General features: G+C 45.5%; 1 protein-coding gene across 1 annotated transcript in view; it reads left to right on the top strand.

The window, feature by feature from the left end:
- The window catches only part of MERTK (MER proto-oncogene, tyrosine kinase), a 96,220-nt gene extending 77,648 nt beyond the window's left edge, over nt 1-18,572 (top strand). The window contains exons 16-19 of the mRNA XM_084777615.1: nt 5,540-5,649; nt 8,699-8,858; nt 10,416-10,552; nt 16,571-18,572. Coding sequence (XP_084633741.1) covers nt 5,540-5,649; nt 8,699-8,858; nt 10,416-10,552; nt 16,571-17,084 — 921 coding nt within the window. The 3' untranslated portion in view covers nt 17,085-18,572. The remainder of the gene's footprint in view (nt 1-5,539; nt 5,650-8,698; nt 8,859-10,415; nt 10,553-16,570) is intronic.
- The last annotated feature ends 2,262 nt before the right edge of the window (nt 18,573-20,834 follow it).

The following is a 20,834-nucleotide window of genomic DNA, read 5'->3' as shown; positions in this document are numbered from 1 at the left end:
TGCCTGATTAATTGTCATCTCGGAGGTTTACTACCTCTGTCCACTAACTAGCTAGAATGTTTTCAGCTTCCGAGACTTACTGCTGAATAATAAGCTCACCCTTCCTGGTTTTTTGTTTGTTTGTTTCTTTGTTTTTGTTTGTTTGTTTGTTTTTGTTTGTTTGTTTGTTTGTTTTTTTCTGAACTCTGGCTGGCTGGTTCAACTCAGCTGTTCTGGCTCAAACTCCTCTCCAATCTGACTGATCCAAACTGGCTTCTCTCAGCTTCTGACTAAATTTATTTGCTTGGCCTCAAACTAACTCTAGAAATCTGTTCTAATCCTTCGGCCCCTTCTCATTTTCTGGCTTGTTCTGTCTTTACCTGTGTCTAGCTTGTTCCCCCCACCCCCTTCAGCCTGTCTCTGTAAAACTCTCCTGGCAAAAACTGCCTCTGAATGCCACAAACTGAACTGCCACAAACTCAACTCCACTGTACTGCTTTTCCACTCACTCTCAACCGAGCTGCCTGAACAGAACTCAGATATCTATCTGCTTGCCTCCGTCTCCGAGATTCTGGGATTAAAGTTGTGTACCACCATGCCTGGACCTAAGCTTTTCTTTACCTGAAACTTGCTCAGTACCAGCCTGGCCTTGAACTCATCTGTATTCCAGCCAGATCACCACAGACCTAGAAGGTCTTTGGATATGGTCTCTTACCAAAGCAGCTATGTTCTGAATTAAAATTCCTCTCTACACAGTATTTTCTTAACTAATCATTTGCAATTGCAAAAGTACAAGGGTGTCCTTAGAGGCAGAGATCAACTCCCAAGTGTTACAGAGATGGAAAAGGGATATATGTTTACAATTTGATATTCTGTGGCCTGTGATAAAGGTGGAAGACACAGAGTTCATAGAGTAGCGGGTGGTACTGCACATGGTATAAGATGGCAGCAGCTGCTTTAAGTGTCACATGTTAGCATCCAGAGATGAAGGGAAGAAGCCTGTCCTTTTCCTCCTCTCAGTCTGGGTCCATCTCTCTCCAACTCTACTTCTGTGTCTGTCTGCTCCACACCCCTTCCCCACTCCTTTTCTTAGGATAGCACTTTCTTTGCAATAACTTTATTGAGATACTGTACAAATCTCCCATTTAAGGTATTTATTTATTTTTTTTTAAGGTTTTGGAGGTGAATTTTTTTAATACATTTTATTTTTTTTTTACTTTATTAATTTATTTTTGTTACATCTCAATGGTTATCCCATCCCTTGTATCCTCCCATTCTTCCCTCCCTCCCATTTTCCCCTTATTCCCCTTCCCTATGACCGTTCCTGAGGGGGATTACCTCCCCCTGTATATGCTCATAGGGTATCAAGTCTCTTCTTGGTAACCTGCTGTCCTTCCTCTGAGTGCCACCATTTAAGGTATTTAGAAGAGGGCTAGGGAGAGTACTAGTAAAAAAAAAAAAAGATGCTTGCCGCCAAGCCTAAGACCTGAGTTCGATCCCCAGGAACCACATAGTAAAAGAATACAAATGCCCCCCCAAATAAACAAATGTAATTAAAAATACTTTAAAGTATTCAAAAAGAAATAAAGCCACTGTTAGAGTTGGTTATGAGGATGGTGACTAAGGAAGACCTCTAGGTAATACAAAATATTTTAATGTAGTCCCGGCCCTACAGAGGAGAGCCCGCTTCAAGTTCCTGGCAATCACGAGCAGGTCCATCTGAGATATAATCCCCTCCAAGATTCTCAGGGTTGTAAAATACTGTCCTTGAGGGCTAGTGCCACAGCAGGCAGGGTGCTTGCTGGAACCAGTTGGGGCCCTGGCTTCTACCTCCAGCACTGCAAACACTAGGTGGGGTGGCACAGTTCTGCTGTTCTAGCACTCAGAGGTGAAAGTGTGGAGGTCACAGGGTGGCCTCAGATGCCTGTCCCCACACTCCACTTTGTGTAAGGCAGGGTCTCTTTTTCTCTGTTGAGTACACGCACCAGGCTAGCTGTCCTGAGAACTTTCAGGAATCCTCCTGCCTCTGCCTCCCATCTCAACCTTAGGAGTGTTGGGACTACAACTCTTGCTATTCTGCCGAGCCTTATGTAGGGCCCGGGGAGCCAAACTCAAGTATCCACCCTGTGCCAGAAGCACTTTTCCCACTGAGCCATGTCCCCAGGCTGGACTGCCAACTCTGTTTCATCAGTGGTTGTGTCCACACCTACCCTCTTACTAAGCCACTTGATGAGCATGCCTTTTAGTTAAGTCTGAGTCTTTCAGATGTGTCCTGTGTCCTCAAGCCTGGTGAAGATATTCTGAGTTCCATGGATTTCCATGTGGAATTTTAACTCTTTACAAAGAAGTGGGCTGGCACTGGAACAGGACTTATATTGAATACAGAACCTGAGCAATATGGGCATCATAATATTATTAACTTTTCTAAGCCATGAGTGGAGGATAACTTCTTCATATATTTGGATTTTTAATTTTTTGCCAACACTACAACTTTTTTTTTTAAGAGCGTAAGTTGTACGCTTCTTTGTCAAATTCATTCCTAAGTATTTGTACTCTATAGTAGCTGAAATGGTTCCCTTCGTTTCACTTCCAGAGTGTTGTCACTGGTGCATACACATCTCTGTAGTGACACCTGCAATCGTCTCGACTCATTTTAAAATTGTTCTATGCAATTTTTTTTTTACTTTATTAATTTATTCTTGTTACATCTCAATGGTTATCCCATCCCTTGTATCCTCCCATTCTTCCCTCCCTCCCATTTTCCCCTTATTCCCCTTCCCTATGACCGTTCCTGAGGGGGATTACCTCCCCCTATATATGCTCATAGGGTATCAAGTCTCTTCTTGGTAACCTGCTGTCCTTCCTCTGAGTGCCACCAGGTCTCCCCCTCCAGGGGACATGGTCAAAGTTGAGGCACCAGAGTATGTGAGAAAGTCATACTCCACTCTCCACTCTACTGTGGAGAGTGTTCTGTCCATTGTCTAGATCTGGGTAGGGGTTTAAGGTTTACCGCCTGTATTGTCCTTGGCTGGTGCCTTAGTTTGAGAGGGACCCCTGGGCCCAATATGCAATTATTTTTAAAATAACTTTTAGCCATGGGATCCAAGAATAATGTAGTCATTACAGGAAAAACATCACAAGTTAGTAGTGTCTCCTACTCACTAAAGACAATAGGATCTGCTCTGTCACAGGACCCAAACCCTTTCCTAGAAATTAGTATCTGGAAAGCTGAATGCTCTAAATACACAGAGAAGAGGCAAAACATCTGTGCTTGATTTATTTACCTTTTCTCATAACTCATGGCATTTGGATTCATATGCACTATATAGTTGGCATGTGTCATAATTAGAAAATATGTCATTATAAGTGTAATGCTCAAGCTTATAGCTGAAGGATAGAGAGCTTGTCTAACACAGGGCCCTGGGTTGCATTCCCAAGTACCACAGGAAAAAACAACAAAATGCAGTGCCCTTGTGAATACCATTTTAGAAAACTTACTGTCCTTGGAGAACACGCCGTTGCAAATCCACTGTCATGTGGTGGGGTGACAGTAGGGGACCGGGTACCACGGACAGACCACTCATGATTCATGGGTGCCAGGAACTTGTAGTCAGCCTCGTTTTCTTTGGTGCCACAACGACAGTAAAATATTAAATTATTGCTTGGAGATCCTGTTAGTCATCGTTTTTATAGCAAACTCTAAATGCCTAGAAGGCGCTCTCACTGCCCCGCCCTCCTTCCCTCCGTGCTTCCTTTATTTCTTTATGTTATTTCAGGAATTTTATTGTTGGTGTTTTGGTTTGAGGTGTGTGTGTGTGTGTGTGTGTGTGTGTGTGTGTGTGTGTGTGTGTATAGGGGGGGCTGCTGAGTATGATGGAGAATAAACCCAGGGTTGCAGGGTTGTGTGTGTACTACAGAAGTTCTCGCCCATCGAGCTGAATCCCCACCCCAACCCCACCCCCACCCCCACTGGAATGTTTACTCACATAGCAGTTTTTTCTGATTTTTTTCTTTTTTTCTTTTTTATAACATAGAGAAAACATTAAATGGCTGAAACTCTCGAAAGGCCCTGGGGGGGGGGGGGAAACAAAATTAGAATTTTGGAGGGCATACTTGTATTTTAATTCAAATGGTGAGGGCTAGCCTAGTTGGTGCTGTCTAGAAGAAGGAAATTACCTTTCAAAAGATCTCAAAGTCAAATGAGCCGTCTTAGCATGTGTGGGGCGCAGAGATCAACCCTGTTAGTGCCACACACAACACCAAAAAGGAGAAAGAGGGGGAGGAAAGGGGACGGAGGGAGGAGAAAGAGAAAGAATAAAGAAATAATAGCGAGAATACAGAGTTAGAAACATCTCCTATTAAACTGGGTTCTTTTTCCCCTCCCAAACATCTGACCATTTCGCAGAATATCCCCCCCTTCCTTCATTAAAGCCAGATGCAGGCCAGTGAGCCGGCTCAGCAAATGTAGCTCTTCCCACCGAGCCTGACAACCTGAGTCCATCCACATGGTGGGTGGAGAGAACAGACTGTCACAGCTTGTCCTCTGACCCCCGAATGTGTGTGGTGGCACAAGTGACCCCTCCCTCCCTCCCACATGCAAAATAAATAGGCAGATGTCAAGGAAAATTAAAAACAAACACTCCTCCCTGGTCCTCTCCTCCAGGCATGGTCCTCTGTCCCATCGTGTCTTGGAATGTGAGGGTTCACCTTTGGCCTCATAATCAGTGAAAAGATACAAAATGATTTTCACCCTGAAGTACTTTTTTTTTTTAAGACTTATTTATTTATTATGTACACAGTGCTCTGCCTGCATGTACATCTGCAGGCCAGAACAGGGCACCAGATCTCATTATAGATGGCTGCGAGCCACTGTGTGATTGACGGGAATTGAACTCAGGACCTCTGGAAGTGCAGCAGCCAGTGCTCTTAACCTCTGAGCCATCTCTCCAGCCCCTACCTGAAGTACTTTCAAAGGCAAAGAGAATGTGGTGTTTTCCAGGAGGTTTTAGAATTTCTTATTTATTCCTTTTTTTTGAAGTATTTTTACATTATTTCTGAGCCAGGTGTGGTGGCTCGTGTGTATCATCCCTGCACTAGGGAAGGCTGGCAAGAGGAGCTTGAGCTGTTCTTCAGCCTGAGCTGCTAGGGAGACCTTGTCTCAAAACAAAGTATCTGTTAAAAAACAAAAACAAAAACATATTACTGATATAGAAAGGATAGCTTTGTTTCCCTGTGTCGCCACTACAATTTAAGAAATAACATCATTTCCACGGCTGCAGAGATAGCTCAGCAGTTAAAAGTGCTGGCTGCTCTCTCAGAGGACCCATGTTCAATAACCAGCAGCTCACAACCATTATAAGTCCAGTTGCAGGGGACCTGATGCTTTCTTCTGGCCTCTTCTGGCACTAGGCTCACATGTGATATATGTAGATACATGCATGCAGGAAAAATGCTTATGCACGTAAAATAAAATAAATACAGCCCTGTTTCCGCCTCAGTGAGAGTAACCTCCAGCTTTTCCTTCTAACCCATCATGTCTTTTCCTGTTTCCTCCCCTTAGCACATCCCCCTGCAGACACTGCTCAAGTTCATGGTGGACATTGCCCAGGGGATGGAGTATCTGAGCCACAAGAATTTTCTTCACCGGGATTTAGCAGCTCGAAACTGCATGTAAGAACCTGCGCCCTCCTGGGAAGGTGGGGTCATTAGACAGCACAGGGCAAGGGGGGACCTGCTGTTAGATTGGGGAGGGCATCCAGCTTGGGAGTGCAGCGGGTGCCTTGCTTGGTGTGGGATTTCTAGCGCTCTGGTTCTTCCTTGGGGTTTTCTGTGTCTGTGCCTCTGGCTAGCATCCGAAGCGCTCTCCTATGAAGAGTCTGTTTTCTCCTTGTGACGAGGCTAGGGGAACTAGGCATGGTCTTTGGGGTCTTTTGCCATTGGCTCGCTTTGGACCCACAAGAATAGTAAGTCAGCTAACCACAGTATAACTTGAAGGACAATAATGAGAATCCTAAAGGCTGTTTACCATGCCTCTGTTGACACACAAGGCTCTCTCCTCAAAGAGGATAAGAAATAATGTATTCTAAAATCAAGTACAAATGACCATGACCTGAGAATACAGATTCAGCTGCCTCAAATGTCATATGCCAAAGTGGTAACTGTTTTCAGAGTTTTTGTTTTTGTTTTTGTTTTAAGATTTTAAAATGTATTTTATGTATCTGAGTGCTCTATCTGCTTGTACCTGTGCATGCCAGAAGAGGACATCAGATGCCAACGTAGATGGTTGTGAATCACCATGTGGTTGCTGGGAGTTAGACTCAGAACCTCTAGAAGAGCAGTGTTCTTAACCACTGAGCCATCTCTCTAGCTATGCATTTTTAGGTTTTTATAGTAACATAACAAATAAAATTATAAATCAACACACCAATTACATTGGTGGAAACATCAAGTGAGTGGGTTACAGGAACACGGGGAAGCTTCTGTTGTAGGCCTCGCATGCCACCTGATGACACTCTTGGCCTTGGTTGGTGGAAAGCTGTCTGTTAAGTGAACGCATCCAGAGTAGTTTCCTCTGAGAATCACAGGCCAGACACAGAGTGGGCAGAGAAGGGCACCTCAGTGAGCTGAAGGTAACTCAAGATGTAGTGTAGTTAGACTCTGCCCTGCGACATTCCAACCACTACTCAATCATTGAACTTCTCTCCAGCTAATCAGTGTTCTAGAAGGTTCAATGGAAGGTGTAGTTTCTTTCCAGGAATCCTGCATTCATATCTACCCAACCCTTGTGATAAAATTTGGTTACCTCAGATATCTAGAAGTTTTTCTGTCACTGCAGGTGACAGATTATAGGAGTTTACGTAAGAACTTCGGACTCGAATTTTCTCCAATTCTTTACCCTACTTCAACAAAACCATTACATGATGTAAATCCTCAAACACCATAACTGTTTCTTGTTTTCTTTTCTTTTTTCTTTTCTTTTTTTTTTTTTTTTTTGCTTCCCTGTTGTGAGAAGAGGGTGTGGCCTATGTGTGTCAGAGGTTTGACCACACCCCTTCTGCTTCAGTCTTTAAAGGCCTAAGGGAGTTGGGGCTTTCTACTGATTTTCAACTGTGGGTAAGAGATTCACGACATTTTCTTTTTCTTTTTAACATTTCCTTTATGGTTTTTCCCACCAGATAGGAGGACTGACTGTCTAGTTTGCCCTCTGAGAACGTGGGACATTTGGAGGTGCATAGCTGTGTTCCCAACACTAAGGAGACAGAGGCAGGAGGAGCCACAGGTCACAGTCATCCTCAGCTGTAGAGCAAGTTCCAGGCCAACCTGGGCCATATGAGACCCTGTCTTAAAAAGAAAAAAACAAAACATTAATGTCAGGCAGACAAGGATAGCACAATCACCTCCCTCCTTTTCCCTTCATCTTCTTTGTCTTCTTTTTCTTCCTTCTTGTCTCAGACCTATTTTACTGGCTTGGGCTATGATTACAATTTATCTCCCTTTAATTTTCCAGTTCATTCCTCCAACAGCTGGCCACATCAGCAAGAAATCCTTCGCTACCTTCTTTCGATGTGTGCTTCCCACTTCTCCCAGACTTCACCTCCTCTTTTTGTTTTTGTTTGTTTGTTTGTTTGTTTGTTTTTCAACACAGGGTTTCTCTGTGTAACAGCTCTGGATGTCCTGGAACTTGTTCTGTAGTCCAGGCTGGTCTCGAACTCACCTGCCTCTGCCTCCCAAGTGCTGAGATTAAAGGCGTGGGCCACCTGGCTCCCTCCTCTTTTGTTTTGTTTCATTTTGTTTTGCTTTGTTTGTTTGTTTTTTGAGACAGGGTTTCTATGTATAGTCTTGGCTGTCCTGGAACTCACTGTGTAGACCAGGCTGGCCTCGAACTCACAGAGATCTGACTGCATCTGCCTCTACTTTAATCCTGGCCTGGGATTAAAGGCATGCGCCACCACCACCTGGCTGACAACTTTACCTCCTCTTATGCCTCCCCCCTTCCTTAGTCCACAAGGCCAGTGCTGTTTCCAGACACCAGGCGGGATGGCCATGGCATGATGCAATCCATGAAAGGACCAGGAGGAGCTGCTGGTCCTTCTACTCCTGCTCTGACACATCTTTGTCCTCCGAGTGCCTCCAGCCACTGTGCCTGGGTGCCTTTGCTAAACCAGCCCCACACAGGCCTGAGAGATGGGAATACAGTAATGTCTAGTCCCTATTATTTGCTGTGTCTTTAACCTCAAAACAGCTCGCTACCCCAAGCTCATGGGCTCCATGTCTCCTTCTTCCTTCCCCTTCTCCAATTCCACCTTTTCCTCCTTCCCCCTTTACTTCCTCTCCTCTTCCTTCCTTCTTTCCTTTTTCCTCCTTGCTCCTTCCCTTCCTGCCCTCCTCCTATAACGGTGTCATGTATCCCAGGCTGGCCTTGAACTTGACAAACAGCTGAGGATGGCCTTGAACTTACACTCTTCCTGCCTCCACCTCCTGCATGCTGGGATCAGAAGCATGCACCACCAGTCCCATTGATGCTGTGCTGGGTTTCAAACCGAGGGCTCTGTGCGTACTAGCCGAGCATTTTACCAACTGTACCACATCTGCAGCCTCCCCGCCCCACCCCATATCTTCTTTGGTCATTTTCCATCCATTTTTAGCTGCACCTGATACAGACCTGGGATTAAATGCTCTGTTCCTAAGGTTGCTGAGGACCAGAACTCACTCTTCACAGGTTGCGGGATGACATGACTGTCTGCGTGGCAGACTTTGGCCTCTCTAAGAAGATTTACAGTGGTGATTATTACCGCCAAGGCCGCATTGCCAAAATGCCTGTGAAGTGGATTGCCATAGAGAGCCTGGCCGACCGAGTCTACACGAGCAAAAGTGACGTGGTGTGTACACAGCTTTGATTTGACATAGATGGGGGACACACTGAGAGAAATGATCGCGCCTGACGATGCAGGGAATTGCGCTCTGATACATGGAGGGCTGGAAGCATGCTCAGACCACTCTTTTATTTTGTTTCTTTTCTTACTCACTGGCTTTTTGTGGTGGTGGGGTTGACCCTAGGACCTCACACATGCAATGGGAACACTAAGCTACTTCTCAACCTCTTCTTTATGCTTAAGATTTGATTTTATTTCGGTTGTGTGTATAGGTATATGTATCTGTATGTGAACATGTGCACAGATATGCTCTCAGAGGCCAGAGGCATCAGACCCCCTGGAGCCTGAGCCGATCAAGATGAACGTGACCCAGAACGGATGCTGGGAACTGAATTTGGATCCTCTGCAAGGGCGGAAAGCACTCTTAACCACTGAGCCATCACTCCAGCCCTTTACTTTTTATTTATTTTTATGTGTATGAGAATTTGGCCTACATGTATGTCTGTGCATCACATGTGTGCCTGGTGTCAATAGAAGCCAGAAGAGTGTCAGATCCCCCTGGAACTGGAGTTAGAGATGGTTGTGAGTCACCATGTGAGTGTTAGGAATTGAACCCAGGTCCTCTAGAAGAGCAGTCAGCCATCTTAATCACCAAGCCATCTCTCCTGTCCTCTATACCTTTTCTTTTTGAGGCCAGCTCTTTGTATGCCATCTAGGAAGCCCTTGAACTCCCAATCCCTCTGTTTCAGCCTCCCCCAGGAGCTGGGATTACAAACGTGTACCATTACATACACCTGGCTTTTATTTCTTTTATTTTTTTAAAAAAAGATTCATTTATTTATTATGTACACAGTATTCTGCCCGCATGTGTGCCTGCAAATTCAGAAGAGGGCAACAGATCTCATTGTAGATGGTTGTGAGCCACCATGTGGTTGCTGGGAATTGAACTCAGGACCTTTGGAGGGACAGACAAGTGCTCTTAACTTCTGAGCCATCTCTCCAGCCTGGCTTTTATTTCTTGTAGAAACTTTAACTGAGGCAAGCAGTCTGTTGTGGTGAAGCCGAGTGGGCTCATACTAGGAAACGCGTGCTTTGCATAGGACCTTCCGAGGGTCCCGTGATTCTTTGCTACAAATGAGTGACTTATCACCCATAACTAGGATATTCGCATTGAGCTGAAGGAGCTCATTCATTGGCCTTTGGAACCCATATGCTATATGGATGATGCTGTGTAAATATGGCCCTGGTCCAAGCTTGGGGAAAGGAAACACTTGACAGCAGGAGCAGAGCAGCGCATTAGTGAGCACTGCTGATACGGGATGAGGCCCCGGCTGCCTTTAGCCGGGTTTCCTGGAATAGCTTTGGTAAGAACCGGGGACTATGGGCCTCCAACCCCGTGTGCTGCCGGGTCCCGAGAACAGTGAGCCTCAGACAGAATTGCCAGCTTTGTGCTTCATCATCAGGGCTCTGAGGAAATGACCTTTCCCCATGAACAAGTCCATTCAGCCTCTGTGGAAAGACTTTTGTCCTCGTTGTCCTAACTTCTGGTGGCTTTGTTCTCAGTGGGCTTTCGGCGTGACCATGTGGGAAATAGCAACACGGGGAATGACTCCCTACCCCGGTGTGCAGAACCACGAGATGTACGAGTACCTTCTCCACGGCCACCGGCTGAAGCAGCCAGAGGACTGCCTGGATGAGCTGTGAGTGAGCCTCCCCGTGCCCCTGGGCTCTCCTCCCCGGGTCAGCTACCTGACTGTGCCGTGACCTGGGAAACACAGTCACGGCTGGTGCAAGCAGGGCCTGCTGTTAGCCGAGGGAGCCTGTGCGGAGAGTTCCACTTGCAGAAGCCTCAGGCCAGCAGTCATTCCTGATGCAGGTCCTGTGAGGCCACGGTAGCTCACTCATCCAAAAGGTCTCGGCCTCCATCAGTGGGCGCAGTCAAGACAGGGTGCCAGTGTGTGTTTCCAAACAACAACCTAAGCGCCACTAGGAAGTAGATGCTGCTATATAAATAGGCTTGCTTTATAGTAATAGGAAGCACTGGGACCCTCCACGCTGCCGTTCTCACTGTGAACGCAGTAATCCTTTTTCTCTATAGCATTTCAAATATACTGGTCACACTTATTGGAAGACTTAGGGACCTGCACCAGCGCCTTTGAGAGCAAACTGGCTCTCGGAATTGCTTGGGAAGTATTCTCCAATGCAGTTGCTTATGCCTCTGCCTAGAGGGTGTGGTGCTGTTGGTACAAAGCAGACCTAGAAATAGTGTGTTTTTAAAATGTTTCCCGGAACATGTGTGCTCAGCCACGTGTGAATTCTCCCAACTCTCACCATGGAGCATGTCCGATTAAGACAGTCCTCTCTCAGTTTTCAATGCCAGGCATCATGGGAAAGGATCTTAGGGTCTGGACTTCTCTGTCCAGAAGGAACACCATAAGGAATGGAGAGTAAGGAGTTCTTGCTTCCCCTCCGTCCCCTCCCTCATACATAGGGTCCCCTGCCTATGTGTCCTAGTGAAGGTTTTATGGCTGTGAAGAGACACCATGACCACCGTTAACTCTTTTTTTAAAATATATTTTATTAATTTATTCATATTCCATCTCAATGGTTATCCCATGCCTTGTATCCTCCCATTCCTCCCTCCCTCCCATTCTCCCCTGACTCCCCTCCCCTATGACTGTGACTGAGGGGGACCTCCTCCCCTTGCATATGCTCATAGGGTATCAAGTCTCTTCTTGGTAGCCTGCTATCCTTCCTCTGAGTGCCACCAGGTCTCCCCATCCAGGGGACAGACCAGGGTGAGAGTTCTACATCTTGATCCTCAGGCAGCAGAAGGAGACTGTGTACCACACTGGGTGTAGCTTGAGCATAGGAGACCTCAAAGCCCGCCCCTACAGTGACGCACTTCCTCCAACAAGGCCACACCTCCTAATAGTGCCACTCCCTGTGAGCCAAGCATTCAAACACATGAGTCTATAGGGGCCATAACTCGTCAAACCACCACACTAGGGAGTGGCCCCCACCCTCAGTGAAGGTGTATCATCCCATATTAATTAAGGTAATCACGGTGCTCTCTCACAGCCATATTCGTAGCCCTATCTCCCAGGTGGTGATAGATTCGGTCAAGTTGATAATAGTAACCGTCACAGTGTACTTGCACTGGTGGAGTACACATGTGTGTGGGTGGGTGTCATGTGTGTTCATGTATGTGGATATTGGCAATCACTCGATCTCCACTTTTATTGACTGAGGCAGGGTCTCTTGCTGAACCAGGAGCTCGTGGATTTGGCTTGTCTAGTTAGCTAGCTTGTCCCTGAACGTCTCTTGTTTCCAACATTGTGACGGCTGGGAACATAGGCCAGCCACTCAAACCACCTGGCTTCTACATGTGTGCCAGGGATCCAGATTCTGGTCCTGATGCCTGTAGGCAAGTGCTTTATCCACCTCGGCACCTCCTCAGCTTCATCATTACTGGTTGATCTCCCCCAAGCGCTTTATGGAGCTTTTCACGACAGTGTCGTGGACTGCCGGCTTCAACAGTGACTCACATTTTCTTGATGGTGAGTCTCTTCCAAGGACGTGGGCTTGAGATATTCTCATCATATTCAGGAAGAGCATTACAGAAACGAGCCTGAGCCTGAGCTAGGTCTGTCATGGAGCAGCATATCCCAGTAACCAGGGATGCAGGTGTCAGTGAGTGTATGTAAGACCCTCAGGCCAATCCCAAGCTCTGTCTCTGCTGCCTCATCTAGCACTCGGGGCCAGGTCACTTCGTACACAGCCTCCTAGGTCCATCTATGACTTAGACTCTAAGCCAAACACAAGGAAAATTGTTCTCAGCCACAGCCCGCTTTGTGGTTGAAGGCTTCTAATGCTAAATAGAAACAAAGGCTGCAAATCTCTTGGAAACATCTTAACGTCCTGATTAAATTAGTTCTAAGGTTTCACGGTGATTTTTTTTAAAGGACTCGCTGCTGAAATGTTAGCTTCTGGAAATGAGGAAGCTTTGCTCTGTAGCCACACTGCCCGGGAAGTTTTGTCATGGTTCCTCTCTCAGCTGTTACCCTGCACCAGCAGAAACTGACACTAGCCATGGTCACTTTGGGTCCAAGCAAGTTCCAGGCAGTGTCACACTGTGGGTTTTTTTTCTATGTTTCACTTCAAACTAAAACAAGAAGACTGCTGAGCTAGTGTAGTCTGAGAACACTTTTAGGTGGCGGTGTCAGCTCCCGTCCTGTGGCTAGGGGACCCAGGTGGTGGCGGGCAGGCTGCGGTCCCCGTGTTCCTGATGGTTGCATGCCCTGGGCTTGCAGATGTGAGGTGGTCAGCAGGCTGGGGAAGCGGGCCTTATTCCTGAGTCTCCCTTCATGTAGATGCTGGCAAGCAGCACCCCCAAAAGAAGCTTCTGTGCTTCCTTTTTCAGACATAAACATACATACAGAGATAGACAGACAGACAGACAGACAGACAGAGGAATATTCTGAACTTTTCAGGGTCGAAACATGGCTAGAATGAACGCATCCCTGTGTGCCACTGCTCTTTGGCTGTTCTAAGCTAACTGTCTGAAATGTAGCAATGTCACCTGAGAGTGTAGTTCCGTGGTAAGGCATCTTACCTAGCATACACAAGGTCATATGTTCAGTCTCCACTACTGTAAACCAGAAAGATAAGGGAGTGAGGGAAGGGCACAGGGAAGGAAGGGGGAACAGGAAAGGACAGACAGACAGCTATCAGTCACAGAGTCCCTTGGTCCCTACTCTCTAATCCTGCCCCTCAGAGGACCGCCTCTCCTCACAGCATCCCTCCTACCATGGAGTGACCAGGCTGTCAGTCTTGCTTCCTGCTGTCCAGGATGCCACTTTCTGTGATGCTTCAGTCAACTTCTGTGGGACATTTCCCTAGCTGAGCTCTTCATGGCCTCCCTTCCAGAACTTTCCCCTCCAGCTGTCTACAGCGGTCTATAGCATAAGGACCCTTCTTTTATCCTCTGGTATGGCGGTTTTATTCCCTCACAGAGTCTTCAGAATTCAGAATTCCTCTCTTCTCTGAGCATGATAGTACACACTTAATAGCACACACCCAGGAGAGGCAAGCTGATCTCTGTGAGTTCGAGATTAGCCTGGTCTATATAGTGAGTTTCAGTATAGCCAGGACTACATACTAAGAGCCTATCTAAAAGAAAGAAAGAAAGAAAGAAAGAAAGAAAGAAAGAAAGAAAGAAAGAAAGAAAGAAGCCAAAACAAAGCTGCATTGCCATTGTCTTCCTTTCTCACTGCTGATAGTGGCAGACCACAGAGCTGTTGGCTTATGTTCCCATCGTGATAACATCATACATGTTCCCGCTGTGATGACGTCATGACACAATACAATGTGCAGTGCAGAGCTTCCATCCCCCTTCCCCAAGAGGCTTCCTTCACTGCTTAGACAGTGATCAAAGTGATCTCTCAAATAGTGTAATTAGAGCTCAGGTGCGTCAGTGGTGGAGCACTGGCCTGGTATGCACAGGCCCTGGTCCCATCCTAAGTACCACAGACAGATAATTACAATTATAATCTGGTCCTGGATTGCTTTTGGGTATCATCTTCTTGTGGCTTCCCAGCCCCTTATCATATCTTTCAAAGTTATATTTAAGATAGGCATGGTGAGGGATGCCTCTGCAGAAAGATCAAAAGTTTGAGGCCAGCCTGGATTATATATAGCAAGGCCCTATCTTATATCACACACGCGCGCGCACACACACACACACACACACACACACACACACACAATATGTTACGTATATAATATATTATGTGTCATATATGATATATCACACAAAGTTATATTTATATTCTCAAAATAATGCTACTGCTGCTATTCTCTATAATGATAGGTCACTTAGCACTTTCTTTTAAGACATGGGGTAAATGAGAGAGAATTAAGCAGCACAGGCACCCTGACACAGTAATGAAAAGGATGCTATGTCCCTAAGGACTGAATTTCTCAGTACCCGTCTGAGCAAATAAGTAAGGGTCTGGGCAAAATCGGAGTCTTGCAACTTGACTGATGCTAAAACAAATGTTTTTTGCCCAGTCTAAGCGACTAGCTACTGAGAGTGAGCTACAGAGACTAAGAGGCACTCCTGAGGCTAAGGTAAAACTCAGGCCTGTGTGGCAGTTCCACTCCTTTATGTGCACGTGAGTTTCCACACTCCAGAAGCAAGTGACAGCACTGGGAAAGGCTATCACTAAAATAGAATAATAAGAGAACATGACTTTTTCTTTTTCTTTTTTCTTTTTTTCTTTTTTCTTTTTTTTTTCTTTTTTTTTTTTTTTCAAAGATTAGGTCTGTGTGCTGAGTGTTAGGACTGCCACTTACTAGAATTAGCCCAAGGACCTATAGATTGTGTGTAAATGTAAATATGAGATTGTACATTTTTGTTTGTAAGAAAGCCAGTAAGTAATCAGCATGCACCAGATAATTTAGATTCAGCTCAGTTTTCTTTTTTAATTTTTATTTATGTATGTATTTTATGTATTCATATTTTGTCTACACATACATTTGCACACCAAAAGAGGGCATCAGATCCTGAAGAGAGAAAGACTGGAAAGGGTATGGGCTTTGAAACTCTAAAAGCCACCCCCAACGACACCTCCTCTATCAAGGCCACACCTTCTAGTCCTTCCCAAGTAGTTTCACTAGCTACAGACTAAATATTACAGTAGATGAATTTAAGGAGACAATTCCCATTCAAATCACAGTTTGTAATTTTGGTTTTGAGGGCCCTTTGTAGCAACCACTCAATGCTACAATTATAGCAAAAGCAGCTACAGACAGCAAATAATTAGACATAGCTATATTCTAATACAGCTTTATTTACAAAGCAGATGGTTGGTTTTATTGACAAGCCTATATAAGAAAAGGATGAGCAGCATGCAGTGGCGCACGCCCATAATCCCAGCACTCGGGAGGTTAAGGCAGGCGGACCTCTGTGTGTTCGAGGCCAGCCTGATCTACAAAGCAAGTCCAGGACAGCCAAGGCTACACAGAGAAATCCTGTCTTTAAAAAACAAAAAAAACAAACAAAAACAAAACAAACAAGAAAAGATGAAAACGAAGAAAGAAAAGGATGTTAAGTCCTTTTGTTTGCAAAGTAGATATAATTGCCAGAATCATTTTCTATTTTTAGAAACAGCATTATCTTTTGACAAGGGGATGGGGAGGTGGTTGGTTCAGCAGGTAAGAGTACTTGCTGTGCAAGCATGACAACCCGAACTCAATCCCCAGGACCCATGTAAAAAGCTTGGCATGGCTATGATACACCGGTAACCTCTTGCAAATTCCTGGGCTCACTAGCCAGCCAGTATAGCCAAAAGAGCCAGCCAGCCCCTGGTTCAGGGAGAGACCCTGTCTCAAAGGGATAAAATAGAAAAGAATAGGACAGTACATTAGATGCACCCCAGCTTCTATACACACATGCATAGAGCATATTGCCACATACATGGATGTGCGCACACACACACACACACGTAAACACACACACAACGTTTTAAAAGTTGAGTAACCATTAGCCCATTTCTCCCCACCACCACCAAAACTCATTTATTTCCATAAAAAGTGGAACAAACGCTGATTAAAATAGAATGAAATTAGACATTACTTGAGGTGGGAGGGGCTGGTTGCACTGGGACTCTGAGTCTGTGCGTGCCAGATCACACTCACCTGTACGTCATCCTCAGGTATGACATCATGTACTCTTGCTGGAGTGCTGATCCCTTGGACAGACCCGCCTTCTCACTGTTGAGGCTGCAGCTGGAAAAGCTCCTGGAGAGTTTGCCTGACGCACAGGACAAAGACTCCATCATCTACATCAATACCCAGCTGCTAGAGGGCTGCGAGGGCCTGGCCGACGGTCCCTCGGTCACCGGGCTAGACATGAACATTGACCCCGACTCCATCATCGCCTCCTGCACTCCCGGCACCGCCATCAGCGTGGTCACGGCGGAAGTTCACGAGAACAACCTTCATGAGGAAAGATACATCTTGAATGGGTGCGATGAGGAGTGGGAAGGTGCGGCCTCCACTCCTTTTGCTGCCGTCGCACACGGAAAGGATGGGGTTTTATCAGAGGACAAACTCACCAAAAATGGCGTCTCCTGGTCTCACCGCAGTACGCTGCCCTTGGGGAGCACGGCACCAGATGAGCTTTTGTTTGCAGACGACTCCTCAGAAGACTCTGAAGTCCCGATGTGAGACCAGCTGGGTGGAGACGTGACAGAACCAAGCAAACGCTGCGTCCTGCAATTGGTTGTCTCAATCACTTTACTATTGCTGTGATGAAACATCATGACCAATGCAACCTTTAAAAGACAGGGTTTGATTGGGTTTACAGTTTCAGAGGGTGAGAGTCCGTGATTGTTGAAGGAAGGCGTGGTGGCAGGAGCAGCTGAGAGCTCACATCTTAAATGGCAAGCAGAAGACAGAGAGCACTCTGGGAAATGGCACCAGTCTTTTGAAACCTCAAAGCCTGCTCCCAGTGGCAAATCTCCTCCAACAAGGCCACACCTCCCAATCCTTCCTGAACAGTTCCACCAACTGGAGACCAAGCACTCCACTGGGGGGCCGTTCTCATTCAAACTGCTACACTGATGTCTTGGTATTTGTTTTCCTTACCAAGTAAAGTCTATGGCCCTGACAACACCGGGTAAATGCTGTCAAGTCAGTTTTCACCATAATCACACAACCAGGGTCTGGAGAGATGGCTTTTTACAGCGATTTCTTTTATAGGGTTGCCAGGAACTAAATCGTGTGGCTCCCAACCACCTACAGCTCTAGTCCCAGAAGGTCTGATACTCTCTTCCGGCCTCTTGGGGCACATGCACACGTGAGGCACACTCAAACACAGCCATATAAATAAAAAATAAATCTAAAAATAAGCAAAGAAACAGCAAGCCTGGGAGTATGACTCCGCAGCTGAGTGTGTGTTTGTTTAACCTCTGGACTGCCCTGCATTCCATCCCAACACCCCCAAACAGAACAAAATAAAAATACAAAGGCTAAGGGAAATACTAAAGTCCTTAACTTGCAAGCACTAGGACGTGAGTCTGAGCCCCAGAACCTACGTAACAAAAAGGCTGATGTGGTGGCACACACATGTAATCTCAGTGCTGGGGAAATGGTCTCATGGATTTCTGAGGCCCGGTGGCTGGCCAGCCTAGGTGAATTCCAGGCCAAGTGAGACCCTGTCTCAGAAAAAAGGTGGGCAGCACCTGAGGAGTGGTACTTGATGCTGTCCTCTGACCTCTACACACACACACACACACACACACAAACACCAGCAGATACATGAACATGCACACATGCAAGAAAAATATAAATAAAATACATAATATATTTAAAGAGAGAATATATATGTATATGGTGGAGAGACAGGATATTATATTTTAATAAAAGATGACTTATTTCACTGACCTCAAAGATCTTCAAATGTATTCCTCAGTGTTAACATTTGTACAGAATCAATGTTGCTTTTTAAAAATTGTTTTCTTTTCCACAGTATTAAATGTAAAAGTGTTTGTAAAATGAAATGTCAGATTTGACTTTGATTTTTATTTAATCTTTATGGGAAGCCTCCTATACCTCCATGAATCATGTGCCTGATAAAAAATGATTTATTTGATGTTCAAGGTTTTATAACTGATTGTCTGATATGACTTCCTAATAAACTACAAATGAGGAAGGGTGTGGTCAGCATGCTCCAGACTTGGAAAGACAGCAGTCACTAGCAGCCCCGATACCTTTGCAAAGGGATTAGATGGCTGACCCTCGCCACAGCTCCTCTGTCCATTCTTAGCACTGGTTTTGAGAGAAATGGGAAAACCATCTCAGGAATCCACAGACAAATAGCTGGCGAGATGGCTCAGCTGGTCAGGTGCTTGTCACCAAGCCCAGTGACCTGAGTTTGATCCCCAGGACTGACAGGGTGGAAAGGGGGAACCAACCATGGCGTCCTCAGTCCTCCACATGGGCACACCCATACACACACAAACACATACACCCACACTAAATAAATTAGTAAACAAGCAAATGTAATTTGAAAAGAGTTCATTCATAAAGGAGAAATAAAAACAATTAAGGATTCAAGATTATATGTGCTCTGAGAAGATTTCAAGTAAAGTGTGAAAGAGTTTGATAGGTGAGTCATGTTTTGATCGGGGAGCTGTCACTCACATGAGGTGGCAGGGCAGGCCCAGGGCATAGGCTATAGAGTTCTGCCACCACTTGTTGAGCACGTGCCTTATTTTCCAGCCCTGTAAGTGTATGTTCCCTTTACTGTGTGTCCTTACACCATGGGGCCAGTGTTACCATCATGTCTAGGCCAGGAAACCATTGCTTGGGAAGACTGAGTAGTCTCCTTATGGCCTCCAGTAGCATCTGCATGCATGTACACACACACACACACACACACACACACACACACACACACACACACACATACATAAATCTTAAAGGTTTGTGTTTTAAAACATATTTTCAACATACATTACTGAAAATTTTTTGACTACTTTAAAAATTAATAAGACACATTTTGTTCGTTTCTTTGTTTCATTTTGTTTCTCTAGACAAGGTTTCTCTGTAGAAAAAGTTCTGGAACTCCTTTATAGACCAGGCTGGCCTTGAACTCACAGAGATCTACCACCTCTGCCTCCTGAGTGCTGGGATTAAAGTTGTACATCACCACTTCCAGCTAATAAAACATTTTTTAACACTTGTGCAAAGCTTCTTTTTAATGATACAAACAAGAATTTGAAGAATTTGGGTCAGTGAGATGGCTCAGTGGCCAAGGGCGCTTGCCACCAAGCCTGAGTTTAATCCCTACCTGCATGGTAGGAAGAACTGACTGCAAGGTGCCCTATGACCTCTACATGAGGTCAAAAACATTATTAAAGAAATTGAAAAAGCCAAACTGGTAGCTCACACCTTTAATCCCAGCAGTCAGGAGGCAAGCAGAGTTTAAGGCTAGCCTGGGGTCTACAGAGTGAGTTCCAGGACAGCCAAGGCTACACAGAAAAACCCTGTCTCGAAAAACCAAAAAGAAAGGAAGGAAGGAAGTGTGAGACAGAGAAAAGCCTAGAGAGATGAGTCCATGGTTGAGAACACTGGCTCTTACACAGGACCTGAGGTCAGAATCTAGCGTCCACATGACAGCTCACAGCCAGCAGCTCCAAGGGATCCAAAGCTCTCTGCAGTTTAAACATGTACTCAAAGACTGAAAAGGAAAAATTATTTTAGCACCCAGCCCTAATCTCTAGCTTTTGGTCAAGGAAGTTTTGATCCTCCTCAAAAACCTCTGTTTATATAGGTTTTTAGCTATAATCTTGTAATCTTTGTTAGCAGGTGGCTTTTAGGTACACCACTATCCCCCCCCCCCCCAACGCACCTAAGATACATTTTCTGAGCAATTAAGTGAGTTTTGTAGAATCAAAGAACTGTGGTTACAGCAACAGTTACATTTCTGGGGCTGGCAAGATGGCTGAGCTTTAAGAGCACTGGCAGCTCTTGCTGAGGACTAGAGTTGGCTCTCTAGCACCCACATGGCGGCTCACAACTGTCTGTAACTCCAGTTCCAGAGGATCTGACACCCTCTTCTGGCCTCCACCGGGGATGCACAAATGTGGCACATAGATGTACTTGAACACAAACACACGTAAAATAAGTCATTTAAAAAATGAAAGCTACAAACCGGGCATGGTGGCACACGCCTTTAATCCCAGCATTCAGGAGACAGAGGCAAACTAAGCTGATTGCTGTGAGTTCAAGGCCAACCTGGTCTACAAAGAGAGTTTAGAACAGCCAAAACTACACAGAGAAACCCTCTGTGTCTCAAAAAAACAAAAATAAAAAACAACGGAAAAAAAAAAAAGAAAGCTACATTTCTGATCAACAAAACAGACAAGCAGGATTTGTCCTCTGGGCAGCTGGCAACCAAGGTCATTCCTAAGG

This window comes from Acomys minous (assembly GCF_964271855.1).
Source record: "Acomys minous genome assembly, chromosome: 3".
In the NCBI taxonomy this organism is placed as follows: domain Eukaryota; kingdom Metazoa; phylum Chordata; class Mammalia; order Rodentia; family Muridae; genus Acomys; species Acomys minous.
The sequence above is the reverse complement of the archived record's forward strand: the minus strand, read 5'-3'. Positions and strand labels throughout refer to the sequence as shown.